This window comes from Manacus candei, unplaced genomic scaffold (assembly GCF_025592945.1).
Source record: "Manacus candei isolate 608988 ecotype Guabito, Panama unplaced genomic scaffold, ASM2559294v1 h1tg000023l, whole genome shotgun sequence".
Classification (NCBI taxonomy): Eukaryota; Metazoa; Chordata; class Aves; order Passeriformes; family Pipridae; genus Manacus; species Manacus candei.
The window spans coordinates 26,557,804-26,575,365 of record NW_026138071.1 but is presented as its reverse complement, the minus strand read 5'-3'; the positions used below and the strand labels follow the sequence as shown (position 1 = coordinate 26,575,365).

General features: G+C 58.2%; 2 protein-coding genes and 7 non-coding genes across 32 annotated transcripts in view; 6 read left to right on the top strand and 3 right to left on the bottom strand.

Moving 5' to 3' along the window:
• Positions 1-43: 43 nt before the first annotated feature.
• On the top strand, positions 44-1,008 carry LOC127470995 (beta-keratin-related protein-like). Its single transcript, XM_051787231.1, has one exon. It carries the CDS (start codon positions 274-276, stop codon positions 568-570), a length of 297 nt encoding a protein of 98 aa, XP_051643191.1. The 5' UTR covers positions 44-273; the 3' UTR covers positions 571-1,008.
• A 4,918-nt stretch (positions 1,009-5,926) lies between these two features.
• On the top strand, positions 5,927-5,998 carry TRNAA-UGC (transfer RNA alanine (anticodon UGC)). The gene has a single exon. It is a non-coding gene; the product is annotated as a tRNA-Ala (tRNA).
• A 584-nt stretch (positions 5,999-6,582) lies between these two features.
• On the top strand, positions 6,583-6,654 carry TRNAA-CGC (transfer RNA alanine (anticodon CGC)). Its single transcript has one exon. It is a non-coding gene; the product is annotated as a tRNA-Ala (tRNA).
• Positions 6,655-8,013: 1,359 nt separating this feature from the next.
• Positions 8,014-8,085, bottom strand: TRNAA-UGC (transfer RNA alanine (anticodon UGC)). The gene has a single exon. It is a non-coding gene; the product is annotated as a tRNA-Ala (tRNA).
• A 303-nt stretch (positions 8,086-8,388) lies between these two features.
• Positions 8,389-8,460, bottom strand: TRNAP-UGG (transfer RNA proline (anticodon UGG)). Its single transcript has one exon. It is a non-coding gene; the product is annotated as a tRNA-Pro (tRNA).
• A 629-nt stretch (positions 8,461-9,089) lies between these two features.
• Positions 9,090-9,161, top strand: TRNAP-AGG (transfer RNA proline (anticodon AGG)). The gene has a single exon. It is a non-coding gene; the product is annotated as a tRNA-Pro (tRNA).
• A 628-nt stretch (positions 9,162-9,789) lies between these two features.
• Positions 9,790-9,861, bottom strand: TRNAP-AGG (transfer RNA proline (anticodon AGG)). Its single transcript has one exon. It is a non-coding gene; the product is annotated as a tRNA-Pro (tRNA).
• Positions 9,862-9,910: 49 nt separating this feature from the next.
• Positions 9,911-17,562, top strand: part of FTCD (formimidoyltransferase cyclodeaminase) — a 34,100-nt gene continuing 26,448 nt past the window's right edge. For 8 of the 24 annotated variants that reach the window (XR_007904487.1, XR_007904485.1, XR_007904486.1 and 5 more), the window contains exons 1-13: positions 9,921-10,627; positions 11,402-11,585; positions 12,104-12,232; positions 12,345-12,433; positions 12,686-12,865; positions 12,954-13,091; positions 13,384-13,515; positions 14,188-14,249; positions 14,947-15,076; positions 15,206-15,367; positions 15,763-15,806; positions 15,886-16,024; positions 16,416-16,511. Coding sequence is in view for 15 of the 24 variants with exons in the window: in XM_051787185.1 (XP_051643145.1) it covers positions 10,574-10,627; positions 11,402-11,585; positions 12,104-12,232; positions 12,345-12,433; positions 12,686-12,865; positions 12,954-13,091; positions 13,384-13,515; positions 14,188-14,249; positions 14,947-15,076; positions 15,206-15,367; positions 15,763-15,806; positions 15,886-16,024; positions 16,416-16,511; positions 16,700-16,786 (1,626 nt within the window). In the remaining 9 variants the exon portion in view is untranslated. Of the gene's footprint in view, positions 10,628-11,401; positions 11,672-12,103; positions 12,233-12,344; positions 12,434-12,685; positions 12,866-12,953; positions 13,092-13,383; positions 13,516-14,187; positions 14,250-14,946; positions 15,077-15,205; positions 15,368-15,762; positions 15,807-15,885; positions 16,058-16,415; positions 16,512-16,699; positions 17,269-17,562 lie in introns of those variants that run through there. The other 16 variants (XM_051787189.1, XM_051787191.1, XM_051787187.1 and 13 more) reach the window with 11 other exon arrangements.
• TRNAA-CGC (transfer RNA alanine (anticodon CGC)) lies at positions 10,031-10,112 on the top strand. Its single transcript has one exon. It is a non-coding gene; the product is annotated as a tRNA-Ala (tRNA).

Sequence of the window (17,562 nt, the reverse complement as noted above, 5' to 3'; positions counted from 1 at the left end):
CCGGTGCCTCCCGCTTCCCCAGATCTGCAGCTCAAACCAAACTCCTCCCAATCTCCCGAGAGAGGCGGAAGGGGGGCAGGGGGGTATGCTGGCTCCTGCCCATTTGGAAAGCCTTTCTCTGGCGTTTCTAAACCATGCAAACTCACTCTCTAGTTCACTCTCGCACACCTATAGTGGGAGCCGCTGCGTGAGGGCTCAAGCAGGGGCGGACCAGCCCCTGCCTTGCCTTTTACAGCCTGGCTGTGGCTTTCAGGTGCACATCCTCGCCGAGCCATGTCCTGCTACGACCTGTGCCTGCCCTCCTCCTGCGGTCCCCGGCCACTGGCCACCAGCTGCAACCAGCCCTGCCTCCGCCGCTGCGGGGACTCCACCGCTGTCATCCAGCCGCCCACCGTCGTGGTCACCCTGCCCGGGCCCATCCTCAGCTCCTACCCGCAGAACACCGCAGTGGGCTCCACGGCGTCGGCGGCGGTCGGGAGCTACCTGCGGTGCTGCGGGATCCCCGTGTGCTCCGGCGGGGCCCGGGGGCTGGGGAAGGCGGGGTTGCTGTGCCTGGGCAGCGGGCTGTAGGGGTGTCCCCAGCGGTCACCTCCTCCTCCTCCCGCCGGTGACAGTGGCGTGGCCGCGTCGGGAGGGACAAACGAAGCGCAAGGACCAAGGCTGGGGAAGAGGACTAAGCCCCTGGGTTTCCCAGATGCGGGGGGCACCTGCAGTTCCCCCAGGAGGAAGAGAGCCCTGCGAGCTTGTCACTCCAGACCGTGCCTCTGTATACCTTTCTCTTGCAAAGTCTTACTTTATATTTCCATGTTCTATGCAGCATTTGCTGCTGGCTGGGCATAAATGCTTCTAGCAGGCTGTAGATGACACATAATAGTCATGAGGTGGTGGGGAGGAGGAACAACACCCTGTAGGGATTTGGCTTGTCCTGGAATGGGGTTTATCCATTTTTTTACTGAGCACTGGAAACACATTTCTTACACTCTGAACTGATTTACTCTCCTTCCCCTTCTCATTAAAGTCATGCTACATCATAGACTGAGTCTTCTGGTGTTCCTTGTTCTGGGGTCTCAAGGGGTGACCTGCTCTGGGGGCAACTTGTTGCTGGTGGGAGGGGTTCTTTTTCGTATGAAAAGGGGGTTTCTGCTGCCCAGCTCTTCACTGTGGTGACCCAGAGTGTGTGGTTTGCTTCAACCAGCCCGAAGGCAACTTTCTCAGCCCAGAAACCTCTCCTGCCCCACGGCAAACACCTGCTTGGAGGTGAGGAATTCCTGCAGGAGCAGACTTAGTGCCTGTTTTCTTGAGGAGCTGGGAACATAAGGTTTGACATTTCAATATGGCATTTGCCCTGCATTTTGCAGTGACTTTCTTTTATTTATTTTTTGGCTGAGCTAAGGAGAGTGGAGGTGGGGTCTGTGAAAAAAGGTAGGAGGTGCTCCTTTGGAACCCTGCTCACCTAATGTTTAATGGGTGACAGTGAAGAGTAAAAAAAATTCCTAAGATATACCGGGGCAAAACCAGACCTCAAGGATTAGGCTCTTCATTCTTGCTCTTTGCCACACAGTGCCCACCCTGGATGGAGGTGCACCTTGTCCTGCAGCCCGTGACCACAGTCCTGCAGCCCATGACCAGCCCCATCAGAGAAAGAGGGGTGCCTGCCATGTGAAATGCAGTGCAGGGTTATCATCCAGGTTACCTCTGGACCCAGAATTGATGATCTTAAGGATCCTTTCCAACCTAAATGGTTCTATGAGTTGAAAGCCCAAATTTGTGGAGAGCTGCGAATGAGCACTGAGGGATTAGAGGTGGTGTGGGGAAAGGCATCCTAAGATATCTCAGAGACACCAAGTGCTATGGATACTCTAACCTGTGGCAAGGAAAGATAATAATAAGGACATGAAGAAGAAGCTATAATTTCCCTATGTGCTCCAGATACAAAGGCAAGGGCAACAGCAGGACAGGGAGCTTTGCTGTGTTGATGAGTGGGGAAACATGCAGATTCCATGCTTGGGAGCTGGTCGGTTAGAGGGGGACGAGGCTCTTCCCAAAGACTAAAACCCCAGACTTTAGTCAAGAATTGGAGAATAATTGTTTTATTGATAGGAGATGCAGCTGTCTCTGGGAGAAGATGTCAGGCATCGAGTAAAGCCTCTTTTTAAGATGCCATGTATCATCAGGCAGAACTTTTTCAGCTGATGGAAGGAAGAATAGGAGTATTTGCATAAAGCTGATGAGTGTTTATAATGAGGGATTATGCCTAGCTCGAAAGCATGTTGATCTTCAAAACCCTTTGACCAAGCTCAACTGGTTTTATTGCTCGGGAGATTTTGCAGAAATGCTCCCAATTTGGAGAAAATCTGCGTGGCAATTGCTCAGCAGCCAGAGCACTGGGAGAAGGGAGGTGTGTTTTCACATTCCTTTTCCAAAGACTGCTCAGGTATTTTTACCCCAGCTCTAGAAACTGTCTGCAGAGATTGGACGCAAAAGTCTGAAAAAAAAAAAAAAAGAAAATAAGAAAAGTGCTGAAATTCCAGCAAAAGCTTTGTTGGGAAGCTGCAGGCCTCTGGGGCTTGTGGAGCTGCCTTCCACCAGCCTGCTGCATGGGACAGTCCTGGATGGAGCAGGTGGAGGGAATAATGGCATTTTTATATGGAATCATTCAGCTTTTCACTGAATGACTCCACCGGTGAGGTTACACAGATTTTAATTTTTTTTTCCTGAAAATCCAGTGTGTCTGAAAATCCACACAGGTCCTTGATTTGACTTGAAAAGTGTGATGCTTTAGTGCAGACAGTTGGGGAAGTGAGGACCTTGGTGCCCTGCAGGGCTCCCTGTCCCAGGGACTCAGTCTTCCATGGGTGCCTTGACTCCCCCTGGGAGCTGTGCCTCCTTGGCTCCCAGCTCAAGAGCCATCCTGAGTTCATTCCACCACATATCCCCCCCAGCCAGCATTTGCCCGGGGCAGGACCACACAGACCTGCTGATCAGGCCCTAAAATACAGGTTCCTGCAGCCAAAGGCCCTGGTGAGAAACAGGGAGCTACGTACTGAGACTGGGATGCAAAATAATGCTTAGCGGGTGGAAGGGTGCACATGGAGAGAAACAGCTGGGTCCTGGGATTTGGTCCCAGCATTGCCTGCTTATGGCTTTCAAAAGCAGCAAAAGCAGAAGCATTTCTGAGAAGAGCCTGGAGTATAGCCCAGGTGGAACTCTCTGGCCACGCCTATTGAGTTTTATGTCTCCTGCTCACCTCCCATCTTTCCCCAGTTGCTTCGTGACCTTGGAGGAGACCTTCTCCCTGTGGTCACTCAGTATCCTCTCACTCCTGGAGGATGGGTACCTCCCCATCCTGGGGATGGATGAGGTGGGAAGGAGGAGGGGAAGTCATGGTTTGAGGAGGAACAAGTGGAGAATCATAGAGAGTTGCTATAGAAAAGGGAAGATTGGTGTGAAGAGCAAGTGAGTGGGACCATCCGGAGTGGAGATTTTGTCAAGGGAGGTTTAAGTTGGATCTCAGGAAAAGGTTCTTCCCCCAGAGGATGTTTGGGCACTGAACAGTCTCCCCAGGGTCACAGCCCCAAGGCTACCAGAGCTCAAGGAGCGTTTGGACAACACCCTCAGGCACATGGTGGGATTCTAGGGGTTGTCCTGTGCTGAGCCAGGAGTTGGACTTGAGGGTCCTCATGGGTCCCTTCCAACTCAGGATATTCTGTGATTCTATGGAAATCCCAGGCAGCATGGTGCTAGTGATAGGGACAGAAGAGTTGGTGGTGGCTGGGTCATTGATGGATCATCCCAGCACATCAATCCATGGCTTCTCTGCCATCACATCCAGATGAGAAGACAAAAATTGTGGTGTCTCACAGCAGTGGGAGAGGATGAAGAGCCAGATCCACCACCTGTGCCTTTGCTGGGTTGCAAAATGTGTATCTCAGACCAGGCACTGAGCTGAGGGCAACGCTGGAAGGGCGAGCTGGCATCAACAGGCAGTATCCCTCATCCTCCTCGCTGGGGCCAGAGCATTTGGGGACACACATCCTGGAGACAGCCAGGTGAGAGACAGAGCCCCTGGAGCTGGGAGCCTGCAGGCACAGCAGGTGGAGATGGGACTTGTGTGGCCCAACACTGGAAGTGTTCAAGGCCAGGATGGACAGGGCTTGGAGCAACTTGGCCTAGTGGAAGGTGTCCCTGTCCATGGCAGGGGGTTGGAACGAGATGGTCTTGTAGGTAGGTACCTTCTAAACCAAACCACTCTCTTTCTGTGAAAAATATCCTTCCTCACCCACCAAAGTCTTGCAATGCAATTTCCCACCAAAGCAGAGAGGACACCTGCTTTTCAGCTTTAGGAAGCTAAGAGAAAGTGGTTGTATGGCCAGGATAAGAGGGAGATGAGGGCACCACTGAGGACATCCCACCCCAGGCTCCCACAGATCGAGCACAGGGCAGGAGCTCGCTGCCATTCCTTGGGGTGCCCTCCCTGCCGTGCCTGGACAGTCAGACAGGCAATAGCTCTGACAAGGGCTTCAGCTCTTCCCCAGGGCTGGAAATCCAATAAAGCAGGAAAATAACAGGCTGCCCACATGTGTGAGTCATGGGGGAAGAAGCAGGCAAATCAAAAGGCACTGGCATCCCAGTCTGGCCCTCCTGGTGCTCCCTGTGGGAATGGGGCTCACAAGACTTGCACCCCAGTGAGCCCGCAGCCCTGTTGGCTCCGTGTCTCACCCTGAGCCCAAATCATCAACAGACATTGCTCCCGGCTGTCCTACACCCTCTTCTCCTCTGAGCTTTTGCTGTCGATGGCAGCCCCTGGGGAGACACAGGGATGAGCACAATGAAAGCAGAGCCCAAATCCCAACAGTTTACAGGGTCCTACGAGGGAATTTGAGTTTTAAACTCAAGAATTGTTCAATTAGACATGCCAGGGCTGCTAATTCATGTTTCCTGAGAGGTGTCTGCACATTTCCCAAAGAGGAGAAGGGTGACGTGGCCACTGCTGTGCGAGGTGGCTGCTGTCAGTGCTGGGTGTGTGGGGCTGAAGGAGCTGGGTGTCCACAGGGGGTTACAAGACCTAGAAACCATGGGGTGCAGAGTCTCCCCTGCCCCCTTCCCCCAGCCCTCTGTGATGTGAAGGGCAGGGGGGAGGAGCAAGGCTGTGGCTGAGCTATCCTCCCACATCACCTCAGTCAGCTCAGGGGGTTTGGATGGAGGGAGTCCCTGCTCTGGCACAGCCATGTGATGCAATCAGCACTGGAGGCTCGCTGCTGTCTGAAAGTCAGCTCTTCGTCCTGTTCTCCCTGTGAGAAAGGGGGTTCCCACCAGCTGGGGCTCCTGCAGCAGCTCATGTTCCCACCCCAGCACAGCTATAGGCAGCCCGACCCTCAGGAACTGTGTCCTGAAAAACTCCCAGTGTCCTGCCTTGGAGCTGAACCCCAGTCCTGCCCCCTATGGCACCTGTAGGAGGCCCAGCCCCAACACCCTGCTGATCCCCATGGTTGGCAGCTCCCAGGGACTCGTAAAAAAGAACAGATGAGGGAATTTGCCAGTAACCCAGAACTCACAGCTCCTGTCCCAAAGCCACACAGTACCATGTGGAATAGGTCTCTGAGGGGTGGTGGTAGGAGATGGGGGCACCCGAGAGCCTTCAGCCTGTGCTGAGCACCATGGGGGAATGGAGGACACAGGCTGAGGGCAGGGGGAATGGCTCTGCCCTGGCTCATGTGTCTAGGGGTATGATTCTCACTTTGGTGCAGAGGTCCCAGGGTCAACTCCAAGATGTGCCCTTCTTTTGGGCACTGGTGCCCATGGGGCTGGGACATGGGTTGGAACAGCAGTGCACAGCATAGTGGGGTTGGTCCCACGTCCCAGCTGGACACATTCCTGTGGGAAGGATGGACCCTCAAGGGCCAGTAGCAAAGTGCTGCTGGAGCAAGGGGATGTAGCTCAGCAGAAGAGCACTTGCTTTGCATGCAAGAGGCCCTGGGATCAACCCCCAGCATCTCCATGTCTTTTTGCTACCCCCAGACCCCTCCCTGCTGGCTGCAGGGCTGCCAGAGCCCCCCCAAACAGCCCTGGGGCTGCCTCCTGGCATGGCTGATGTGGAAATGCTTCCTCAAGGTGGTGGATGTGCTGTGGAAAACCTCAGCCTCAGCTATATCCCTAAATCCAAAATGTGGGGGATAGAGGGGCTGGGGATGAAAAAGGAGTGCAGTACACCAGCCTGTGGGGTGTAGGGATAGGTTTCTCATTCTTGGATGCAAGAGATCCTGAGTTCAACTCCTGGATAAGCACTCCTTTGGATACGACTCATCCTTTAGATACAATCCCTCCTTTTGAGGACATCCCCTCCTTTGGATAAAGCCCTGGCTTTGGAGATAGCCCTTCCTTTTGGGACAACCCCTCCTTAGGGGACTCCACCCCTGCTGCTCTCCGATGACAGTACGGGAGGACCAGCCCCCGCATCTCCAAGCTGCCCGCGAACAGCATCCCGTGGGGTGGTCATTCAGTGGATGGAATTTTTTTTTCATGGTGGGACGCAACCCCTGTAGTGTCACTGAGCACATGTCCTCTCAAAAGCCGTAATGGGAAGGGGATGTAGCTCAGTGGGAGAGCGCTTGCTTCGCATGTAAGAGGCCCTGGGTTCAATCCCCAGCATCTCCAGTTTAGGTTTTTATGTTTTGGTTTTCGGTGGTTTTTCTCCCCCTCCAGTCCCAACCCTGTTCCTCCAGGCGGCAGCGACGATAAACTCCACTTTTACATCGGGAAAAAGCTTTTCCGAAGGGGATCCCTCCTCACCACGGCAGCGCTGCCCGCCCGTGGCCGCGACGGCAAGTACGGCCCCACCCATGCTCTGCCCCCACCCCACTGCCCCCACAGCCCTCTTTACCCCCCGGGACGGGACCGGCCGGCCCTGTGCCACCCGTGCGCCCTGTGCCAGGCAGCGTCGCCCCATCTGTGCCCCGAACCCAGTGCTGAGAGCCAAAAAGAGAAGTGCTCGTCCGGGATCTGAACCCGGGATCTCTCGCACCCTTAGCGAGAATCATACCCCTAAACCAGCAAGCCGGGTTGCGCGGGCGCGGCTGTTCCCGGAGACCCCCGAGCCGGGGGAGCCGCTCGGTGGGGCCGGCGGAGCTGACCGGGGCCCACCGAGCCCCACCGAGCGGCCCCGGCTCGGGGCCTGCTGCCGGCGGCACAGCCCCGACACCTCCCCGCTCGCCAGGACAACGGGGCACACAGCGGGCAGCGGGGGTGGCCGGGATGGGGGCTGCTGTGTCCCCCCCTTCCCCCCGGGAACGGCGAAACGGGGCTGTGACGGCCGAGGGGTGAAGGCGTTGGACTCGAAATCCAGTAGGGAATTCTCTGCGCAGGTTCGAATGCTGCTCACAGTTTTTAGCCAACGCCCTGATACTACCCACGGTGGGGGTCCTGCGGTGCTCGCACTTGGGTGGGGGTTCCCGGGAGGAGGGTCATTGGGAGCCAGAGCACTCCCAGCCCCATCCCGACTCCCCCTCCCCTCCTACTCCTCCCTGGAGAGCAGCTCAAGACCCGGCGATGCCTCAGGCAGGGACTGTGATGGTAGGAGCGTGGCACAGACACACCCGGGGTTCTCCGGGTTTTGCAGACCCGGGAGAGGTGAGGAAAAAGGTAGTGAGGGGCAGCTTTTTCCCGGGTTGGATGGATTCCCTGGGTGGATTCCCTCCATCGCCCTGTCCCACATCCCTGGGGGAGCAGTGCACCCCGGCTCGTTTGCCCTGCTCCCGGATGTTTTTGGGCACCAGCCACCCTCCTCCTTCCCAGCTGCTCTCCCCAGCACCGATATTCATCCTGAGCCACGTGGGAAAGCAAAAGAGAGACCTCCCTTGCCCTGCAAAGCCCTCCCCTCTTGTCAGACGGGAGGGAAAGAGCCGTGGGAATTTCTACACAGCTTTGGGGTGCCAGGAGGTAGCCCCAGAAGTGTTCTGGCGATCTCTGGCAGCCCCGCAGCCAGCGGAGAGGGCGATCTGGAGAGGCAAAAGGACATGGAGATGCTGGGGGTTGATCCCAGGGCCTCTTGCATGCAAAGCAAGCGCTCTCCCGCTGAGCTACATCCCCCTGGCACGGGCTGTGCCGCGGCGTTGTCCCCAGTCCGAGCAAATGCCTGTGCCAGCTGCCTTGGCCAGCTGCCCAGGCTGGGGAAAGGCGGTTCAGGGCTTTGCAGGCTCTGGGTGTCCCTGAGGTGGCAGCGGGCTGTGGAGGGAGTGAGAAGAGGGGCAAGGGTTGTCAAGTATCCCCGGGTGCGGTTTTGTGTCTGGAGCCCCCGGGCAGAGGTGGCCGGTGGGTGTGCGATGGCACGTAATTGTCGTCGAGTGTGCCATGGCTCAGGGTCGGTTGCGGGCGGTGGTGTGGGCAAAAGAAGGGCTCGTCCGGGATTTGAACCCGGGACCTCTCGCACCCAAAGCGAGAATCATACCCCTAGACCAACGAGCCGGGGTGCAGCCGTTGCCCTTGGGCAGCCCGGGAGTTTCGGGGGCTCGGGGGCAGGCGGGGCCGTGCGCGGCCGTGGCTCTGCGGGAGCAGGGGGGTCCCCCTTGCTGGGGCCGCCCTCTGAAGCAGCAGCCGGAGGTGGGCGCGAGGCGTCAGCGCCTCCATGTCCCCCCAGCAGCGGCGGGGGCGGCGCTTCCTCCCCCAAAGCCCCTCGGCGGGCCTGGCAGCGGATGGAGCGGGCGGGGCTCGGCAGCGGCATCGGCCGCTCTTGGGCCCGGGCCGTCTCGCCGAGCTCGTGGGCCGCGGCAGCTGCGTCTGTGCTGGCTGGCAGCAGAGGCCCGTGTGTGTTTGTCAGGGGCCCGTCCGTGCGCGGGCCGTGGTGCGCGGGCCTGGCGCGGTGCGGGGTGGTGTGCGAGGGCGCTGGCGGGGAGCGCGCTGAGCATTGTTGGGCAGGGCGATCTGCGGGCGTGTGTGAGGGCTGGCGAGTGTGGCGAGCGTGGCGGGGCCGTGTGTGGGTGCGGGCGGTGTGGAGTCGGGCGTGCCGCGTGTCCCGCCGCGCTCGCAGCGCCCTTTTCCTGGGAAGCATCGGGGCGTGGGCCCAGAGCGGGAGGGCGGGGTCGGGCGCGCACCCCGGCTCGTTGGTCTAGGGGTATGATTCTCGCTTAGGGTGCGAGAGGTCCCGGGTTCAAATCCCGGACGAGCCCTTTTTTTGGCTCCCACCGCTCTGGTCCCCCCAGCACTGATGTTCATCCCAAGGGATACCCCGACCCCTCTAGGAAGGGACACCAGGGCAGGACAGGGAGGGAAATGGCCACGGGCATTTCCTCGCTGCCTGCCTTGGGGGGCCAGCAGGCAATCCCAGGCAGGCCGTGCCCACAGGCAGCCCCAGGATTGTTCTGGGCGTTCCGGTGGCAGCCCCGCAGCCAGCAGGGAGGGGTCCCTGGGGAGGCAAAAGGACATGGAGATGATGGGGGTTGATCCCAGGGCTTCTTCACGCAAAGCAGCGCTCTCCCGCTGAGGTACATCCCCCTGGCACGGGCTGTGCCGCGGCGTTGTCCCCAGTCCGAGCAAATGCCTGTGCCAGCTGCCTTGCCCAGCTGCCCAGGCTGGGGAAAGACGGTTCAGGGCTTTGCAGGCTCTGGGTGTCCCTGAGGTGGCAACGGGCTGTGGAGGGAGTGAGAAGAGGGGCAAGGGTTGTCAAGTATCCCCGGGTGCGGTTTTGTGTCTGGAGCCCCCGGGCAGAGGTGGCCGGTGGGTGTGCGATGGCACGTAATTGTCGTCGAGTGTGCCATGGCTCAGGGTCGGTTGCGGGCGGTGGTGTGGGCAAAAGAAGGGCTCGTCCGGGATTTGAACCCGGGACCTCTCGCACCCTAAGCGAGAATCATACCCCTAGACCAACGAGCCGGGGCGCGCAGGGGTTTTTGCCCCCCTCCGTCTGTGTGTGTGGGGAGACCGCGGCCACGTCCCCGCTCGGCAGGACAACGGAGCACAGCGGGGACAGCAGGGGTGGCTGGGCCGGGGGCCACGTCCCCCCCCAACCCCACTCCTCTCCCCCCCGCCTCGGGGAAGTGAGGCTGTGATGGCCGACGGGTGAAGGCGTTGGACTCGCAATCCAATAGGGATTCTCTGCGCAAGGTCGAATCCTGCTCACAGCGACAGGTTTTACCTGGTACCCACACTGGGAGTCCCGGGGGTTCTGCCAAAAGTGATGCTAGAAGTGATGATGCTCCTGTTGCAGTCTCTGTCCCATCCGGTAGTCGCATCATGTTGCTGAATTCAGCAGATCTTTTTCTTTATGTGGCATCACTTTCTTGTCACAATTAATTGGTGCGAGTAAGTCATTAGTGCTGTTGGCTGGCCCTGGTGCTCACGCAAAGCCCTTGTGCCTGGAACCGCTCCAGGCAGAGCAAGGCCAGTACCATGGTGTTTATCCAAACCCCTTTCTGTCCCCTGGCCACAGATCAATGCAGTTAATGAGAAACCCCAGCTTGGGAAAGAGGCTGCACGTTGGGTGCTTAGAGGCTTTTGCTCTGCAGTGGGACAGGAAAGGGCAGGAAACCCACAGGGTGCGAAGAGCTGAGCCGGGTGCTGCAGGGTGCAGGCAGATCCTGAGACCATGGCGAAGCTGGTGGAGTGTGTCCCCAACTTCTCGGAGGGGAATAACAAAGAGGTGAGGGAGTGAGTGGAAGCGCTGAGGGGTGGGTGTTGCTGGGGTGCTGATGGCTGCGTTTTCCCTCCACAGAGCAGTACCCACCACCAGATTCTGCTGTGCCTCCTTTGAAGTGCTGTGCACCTTTCACTGCCTAGCTAGTGCCAAAAATGCCTAAATGCAACCTTCACTTCCTTTTGGCACCTCAATGAGAAGTGGGGGCTCAGACCTCCCTCCGGTGCCTGCTGGTTGCTGTAGCACCAGGTTTCGGGGTGGTCTGGGACACCCCCATAGAGAAATATCGCTTGCAGTTGTTATGCCAAAGGATGCTGTCCAGGTTAATGGAATCTGTCCTGGACATTTGCCCTCAGCTGAACTTTGGCCCTGCCAGGGGCAGGGGAGTTCAGCAAACCCAAAAAGGCTGTGAAAACACAGCTTCCCCCAGGGAACAGGCTTCGCAGAGCCAAATCTTTTTGGAAGCTGGCCGGAGACTGTATCCTCAGGAACAGTGATTTGTGATGCTGTTCTCTGACATGCAGCAGCAGTCAGGTGTCTCTCCCCCACCACAGCAAGTTTGCAGCTCACTGGGAGCCAGGGGTACCCCAAACCCCCTGGGTGGGATGCTCGCTCATGCTTTTGGATTCTGCACCCTCTGCAGCACAGGGCTGATGGTCCCCACTGATCCTCCTCAAACCCTGCACCAGTGGGAAGGGGGAGAGCTGAGAAGAGATGTCCCCTCCCTTGGAAAGCTGCGGCTGTGGTGGGGACCCAGCCAGCTCAGACACTGTCCGGCAGGTGATCGATGCACTGGGACAGGCCATCTCCCGGACGCCGGGCTGTGTGCTGCTGGACGTGGATGCAGGCGCCTCCACCAACCGCACCGTCTACACCTTCGTGGGGTCCCCTGAGGCAGTCGTGGAAGGGGCGCTGAGCGCGGCCCGAGTGGCTGGGCAGCTCATTGACATGAGCCGACACACGGGTGAGCTTGGGAGCGGCGCAGGAGCTGCTCTGGCACGGAGCATCCCAGCTGCTGGTGACCATGCATGGCACATCGCCCCACCCTCAGTAAGAAGTGCTGCTGGGATAGATGGTGGTGGGAGCAAAGCTCTTGCTCATCCTCCCAGTCCAGAGAGGTTGAGTGCCTCCTGTCCCTGGGCTGGATAGACATTACTGCCACAAACACAACATATCCAGAGGATGGTTGGGCACTGGAACAGGCTCCTCAGGGCAGTGGTCACAGCCCCAAGTTTGCCAGAGTTCAAGGAGAGTTTGGATGATGCTCTCAGGCACATGTTGGTGGTGTTGGGGTGTCCTGTGCAGGGCCAGGGGTTGGACTTCATGATCCTTGCGGGTCCCTTCTGACTCAGGTTATTCTGTGATTCTGTGATTTCCTCACAGCAATGGTGTTCAGTCTGTAATAGTCTGGGAAAGGACCATTCTCCCTCCTTGTCTATTCACTCTCCCCAACTCCCATCCCTATATCTGCCCTGCCACCAGGTGAACACCCTCGGATGGGGGCACTGGACGTCTGCCCCTTCGTGCCAGTGATCAATGTCAGCATGGAGGAGTGTGTCACCTGCGCCCACATCTTCGGGCAGCGCTTGGCAGAGGAGCTGGGGGTACCTGGTGAGTGGGGGACGGAACCTCTCCTCCTTCCATCCTACTCTGCATGATTCCAGGGGCTGGAGGAAGTGCCAGCCCGTGCCTGGTGGTGCTCAGCCCTGGCTCTGTCTTGCAGTTTACCTGTACGGAGCGGCAGCGCGGGAGGAGAGCAGGAAGGCCCTGCCCTCCATCCGTGCCGGGGAGTACGAGGCGCTCCCCGAGAAGGTGAGCCTGGCAGCACCCAGTTGGGTGGCACAGGTCAGGCAGAGCTGAGCTGTATGTCCCTGGCTTCAGGGAGGGTGCTGGGGGCTGGCATAGTCCCTTTGCACCAAGAGGAGCTGGGGACACATTCTGGGTGGTGCTGAACATGAAGGTGGTCATGGCAGATTCTGTCTGGGGAGGGAGAGGCCATCCCTGGGCGGGTGGCTCGTGCTGCTCAGCGGTGCCAGCCCACATGCTCTCCTCCCTCCTCCCCAGCTTGCAAAACCAGAGTGGGCTCCTGATTTTGGGCCCCCAACCTTTGTCCCCCGGTGGGGGGCCACGGTGACGGGTGCCCGGACCTTCCTTATCGCGTACAACATCAACCTGCTGTGCACCAAGGAGCTGGCTCACCGCATCGCCCTCAATATCCGCGAGCAGGGGCGCGGCCCCAACCAGGTACCACCGTGCCAGCGGCACGCCAGGAGCAGACCCACGTGGCCCCTCGCCTCCTGGGCCGTGCCCTGAATGTGGCAGTTGTTGGCAGCCCGGGCGCTTGAAGAAGGTGCAGGGTATCGGCTGGTATTTGGAGGAGGAGAATATAGCCCAGGTCTCAACAAACCTGCTGGACTTTGAGACCACGCCGCTCCATGCTGTCTACGAGGAGGTCTGCCAGGACGCAAAGGTGGGTGGTGTGGGAGGCTTGTTCCAGTGGGGGCTTCACAGAGGATGTCTCCCTCCAAGTTTTTCTCCGGGTCCCCAGGTCAGGGTCTGCTTTAGCTCATGCTTAGCTCAGCCATAGTGCTGAATGGCACAAAACCCCCAAAAGCTCAGCAACTTGCTGCTAGCCCCAAGCTCCTCCATTGAAGGCTTCTCCATGAGCTACCCATATCCTGAGAAGGGATGAGGACCACCAGGCTGGGGTCGTAGCGGCAGCAGGGCTCTAGGGATGGTCACATTTCTTGTGTTCTTTGCAGGCATTGAATCTTCCTGTGGTGGGGTCCCAGCTGGTGGGACTCATTCCCAAGAAGGCCATGCTGAATGCAGCTGAGTTTTACATCAAGAAGGAAAAACTCTTCATCCTGGAGGAAGAACAGAAGATCAGGCTGGTAACATGACTCCTCCTGGTACCAACACAAGGGTGGCATCATGAGAGAGACACATCCACTCCCCCAGCCTCCCAAAGTGGCACTGAGCAGAGATTTGGGACCAGTCAGGCCCCAGGCTTGACACTTGTCTTCAGGGAGGTTTTTGTGGGGGGACAGTGAGTGAGACAAGTTGGTTTATTGTTCTGAGGATGCTGAAATGCTCAGGGAGCAGGGACCCCAACCCATGAGGACAGAGTGTGGGGAACAGCTGCCCATCTTGCCTGCCTGGAGACCAGAAGGGGAAGGAGGTCCTTCCTCTCCCCCCTTGAGCTCCCCAGAGCTCAAGGACAGTGTGTGGCATTATGGAAAGCTGTCCCAGGACAAGCGTAAGCAGGAAATGAGGAGACAGGGCTCTGCTATTCCACTGCAGGAGGGAGGGACTTTTCCAGCCTGTGGGAAATGTGCTAGATAAGAGCAAGTTAATGATTAATCAGTCCAGTTTCCAGTCACTGTAGGTGACCACATGCCTCCCCCATGTCTGGGATGGGACACAGGGTGGTGGTGCTAGCTGTCCTCTCTCTGGGTGGTGGCCAAAATAACTCTGTCCTAATGCTGACTCACCCCTGGTTAATTAGCAGTAGGGAATGAGGCTGCAGCAGGACGGGGCTGACACAGCCGTGCTGCTCCTTGCAGGTGGTCAGTCGGCTGGGCCTGGACTCCCTGTCTCCATTTCACCCCCGGGAGCGCATCATCGAGTAGGGACCCCCGTCTCGCTTCATATCACGGTGCCCATCCCTGCCTGGATGGGGGGATCCTGCTGCCTCTGTCTTGCACTCGGCCTGTTTTGGGAGCATTGGTCACCCCCAGGGGACATCTCTGCTGGGTGTTGTGTAGGCGTGGCCTGGTCCCTGCTCCCAAATGCTGCTGGTTGTGAATGTGGAGTGGGGGAACTCCAGGTCACTTGAGCAGGCAGTGGGACCAGATCTTGTAACCAAATTGGAATGTTAAATTCCCTCCTCCATCCCCATGCCAACTTTCACTGCCTCTGGCTCACCCGCTGCTCTCTGAGGAGAGATGCTGTGTGGCAGCAGATGGTGTGAAACACGTGTCTGAGGGGCAAAGGGAAGGGAAATCCACCCATGAGGTGAAGTACTTGTTGTCCCCCCTAGGACCTGGCTGCAGGTGTTTCTGTCCCACAAAACTCCATTTGCATGAGCCCACCCTGTCTAATCCAGAGCAGCCCCCCACACCACCAGGACATGTGTTCCCCAGCTGTCCCCATGGGGTTCCCAATCCTCTCCCTGACCTTTATGCTGGGTTTTTTTGGGTTAGCCATCTTCTCATTCATGAGGTCAATGACAACCTGTCAGAGAGGGCAGTGCCGGGGGAGGAGGGTAGTGGTGGTGTCCCTGCATCTGGCGGGCTCTAAACCCTGGGGCTGCTGTGCCGCAGGTACCTGGTGGAGGCAGGAGAGGTGGACGGGGGGCTGGTGTCCAAGCCCCTGGGCACCTTTGTGCGGGCAGTCGGTGGGAGGTCGGCAGCACCGGGAGGAGGCTCCGTGTCTGCAGCTGCAGGTGCCCTGGTACGTTCCTCACACCGAGGGGGAGTCCTGGGGGCCCACTTGCTGTATGGAGCCCCTGAGGGGGGCTGGCATGGTGGTGGGAGTGGGCACTATGTCCTGCTGGAGGATTTCGTCCCCGTGCCCTCGCAGGGAGCAGCGCTGGGCTGCATGGTGGGGCTGATGAGCTACGGGAAGCGGCAGTTTGAGGACCTGGACCCCATCATGAGGAAGTTGATCCCCTCGTTCCACCAGGCCATGGATGAGCTGGTGGCAATGGTGGATGCTGACTCCCGTGCCTTCAGCAGCTACATGGTGAGATCCGGCTAGAGGCAGACATCCTGCAGGGAATTGCGGGGGGGGGGGGGGCTTTCCAGCTGGAAGGAGGGCTGGGATTGCTGCGCTCTAGTATCCTTAGCAGCAGGGTTGTGACCTTGGAATCATAAAATCATTAAGGTTGGAAAAAACCTCCAAGGTCATCAAGTCTAACCTTCTACTGAGTGCACCCATGGCCACTAAACCATGTGGCAAAATGCCATGTCTACTCTTTTTTTTAACACATCCAGTGATGCTAAAGCCAGGCCCAGGGGAAGGGTCATCATCACATAAAGGAGGTTTGCAAGAGTATGGGAGCTCTGGGGTGTGCCCTAGCCCGTGATGCAAGGCATGGCCTTGGTGACAGCAGCAAACCTGCTTTTCTTTGCCTGCAGGAAGCAATGAAGCTGCCAAAAAGCACCCCTGAAGAGCGGGAGAGGTGAGCTGGGCTGGTGGGCACTGTCAGACTGGGGGAGCACAGGCACCCAGCACTGAGCCAGGGCTGTCCCCCCTCCCAGGCGCATGGCTGCCATGCAGCAGGGACTGAAGACGGCCGTGAGGGTGCCCTATGCCCTGGCAGAGAAGGTGAGTGGGCTCTGGCCTGCTCTGAAGGAATTGGCACAACACTGCAACCTGGCCTGCAAATCCGACATCCAGGTACGGCCCCAGGCTCACACTCTGCCCTGCAAGGTGTCCTCATGTCCTGAGCTGCAGGGAGCATCTGTCCAGCTGTGCTTCCCAAACAGGCCCAGTGCTTTCCACCCACTATTTGTCAGCTTGCAAAAACAGTTCCTTGTAGGAGAGTTGACCTCCACCAGCCCTTGCTTGAGTGTCCTGTTGTGTGTGGCAATGCTTCCCACTGTTTGAGCTACATCCTGAGAATCCCACCAGATTGGAAAGTGTTCTGTGCCTCTGGGGGTGAGGGTGGAAGTCCTGCAGGGTAAGGGCTGGTTGTGAGGGTGGAAGTCCTGTAGGGTAAGGGGTCTGCTCTTCTGCAGCACAGTGCTGGTTGATGAGGAGAGCTGCTCGCAAGCCTGTCTTTTCCCAGGTGGGAGCCAAAATGCTGGAAGCAGCTGTGTTTGGAGCTTACTTCAATGTCATGATCAACCTCAAAGACATAACGGATGAGAAGTTCAAGCTTGTGGTAATAAGCAGGGGCTGTGTGTGTGCCCCAGGCCTGGTGGTGGGGCTGAGGAGGGACAGAGAGGAAGCCCCTGGGACCACTCGTGCCCGGGCACTCCCTCCCTTTGCCACCAGTGGGATGCATGGGGTGATGGGGGATGGCTCCTGTGTTCTGTTGAGCAGTAAACGACACATCTTGTCCCCACACAGATGTCCCAGAAGGTCTCCGGGCTGCTGGAAGAGGCAAAGCAAGAGTCAGCACTTGTGCTGGCACTGCTGGAGAAGCGGGTGGCCTGAGGAGGGCTTGGGAGTGGTCTGGGAGTTCTGCAGTGGCAAATAAAGCTGGGAAACCCACTTGTCCCTGTGTTGCTCTTTTGGTATCGGCCTCTGGAGATCCCAGTGTCACATTCCCTGCTGGCCTTTCCCTGGCCAAGGGGGATTTTTACTGTCTGGGTCTTGGACTCCAGACTTCCTTCCCCCCATCCCTGGGACATTAGGAGAAGACTGGGCTGGCACTGCCTGGGATCACAGGGATCCTAACAAAGGGGGTGGCAGGGACCCAGTGGGACTGCCCGTGAGGGGTGCTTGTGCAAGGGTGCTTCCTGACCCTGCACACACTTGTGTTTTATGCCCAGAAACCCCACAAAGCACTCTCCTACCCTCTATGTGGGGCAAGACTTGGCCCAGTCCCTTTCTGCAAAGTGTCTTTTTGGTGGTGTGTGACAATTCCAGCCTGTTGCATTGCCTGGAAAGGGAGCACTGCCAAGCACGCAGCGACATCAGGGTGTTAGCAGGGAGATGGGGATGAAATGGATTGGGATGGGATGGGATGGGACGGAATGGGGAGAACTCTATTCCCTCCCCATAGATCCCTCCCTAAGAGGAAGATCTGAAAATTGGGGCAGCCAGCCCTGCCTCCTGTCCCTGCTGACGGGTGTGATGGCAGATATCACCTCCTCCACCTCACACCACAGCAGCACCCTGAGCAGTGTCACAGGGAGTCACAATCCCTCCCCTGAACCCCGCTGTCCCACAGCACCATCTGTGGGAGGGTCACCCCTGTCCCTGGACAC

What these genes read in the sequence shown, in the direction of transcription:
- LOC127470995 (XM_051787231.1), top strand. Translation starts at nt 274, where the DNA reads ATGTCCTGCTACGACCTGTGCCTGCCCTCCTCCTGCGGTCCCCGGCCA.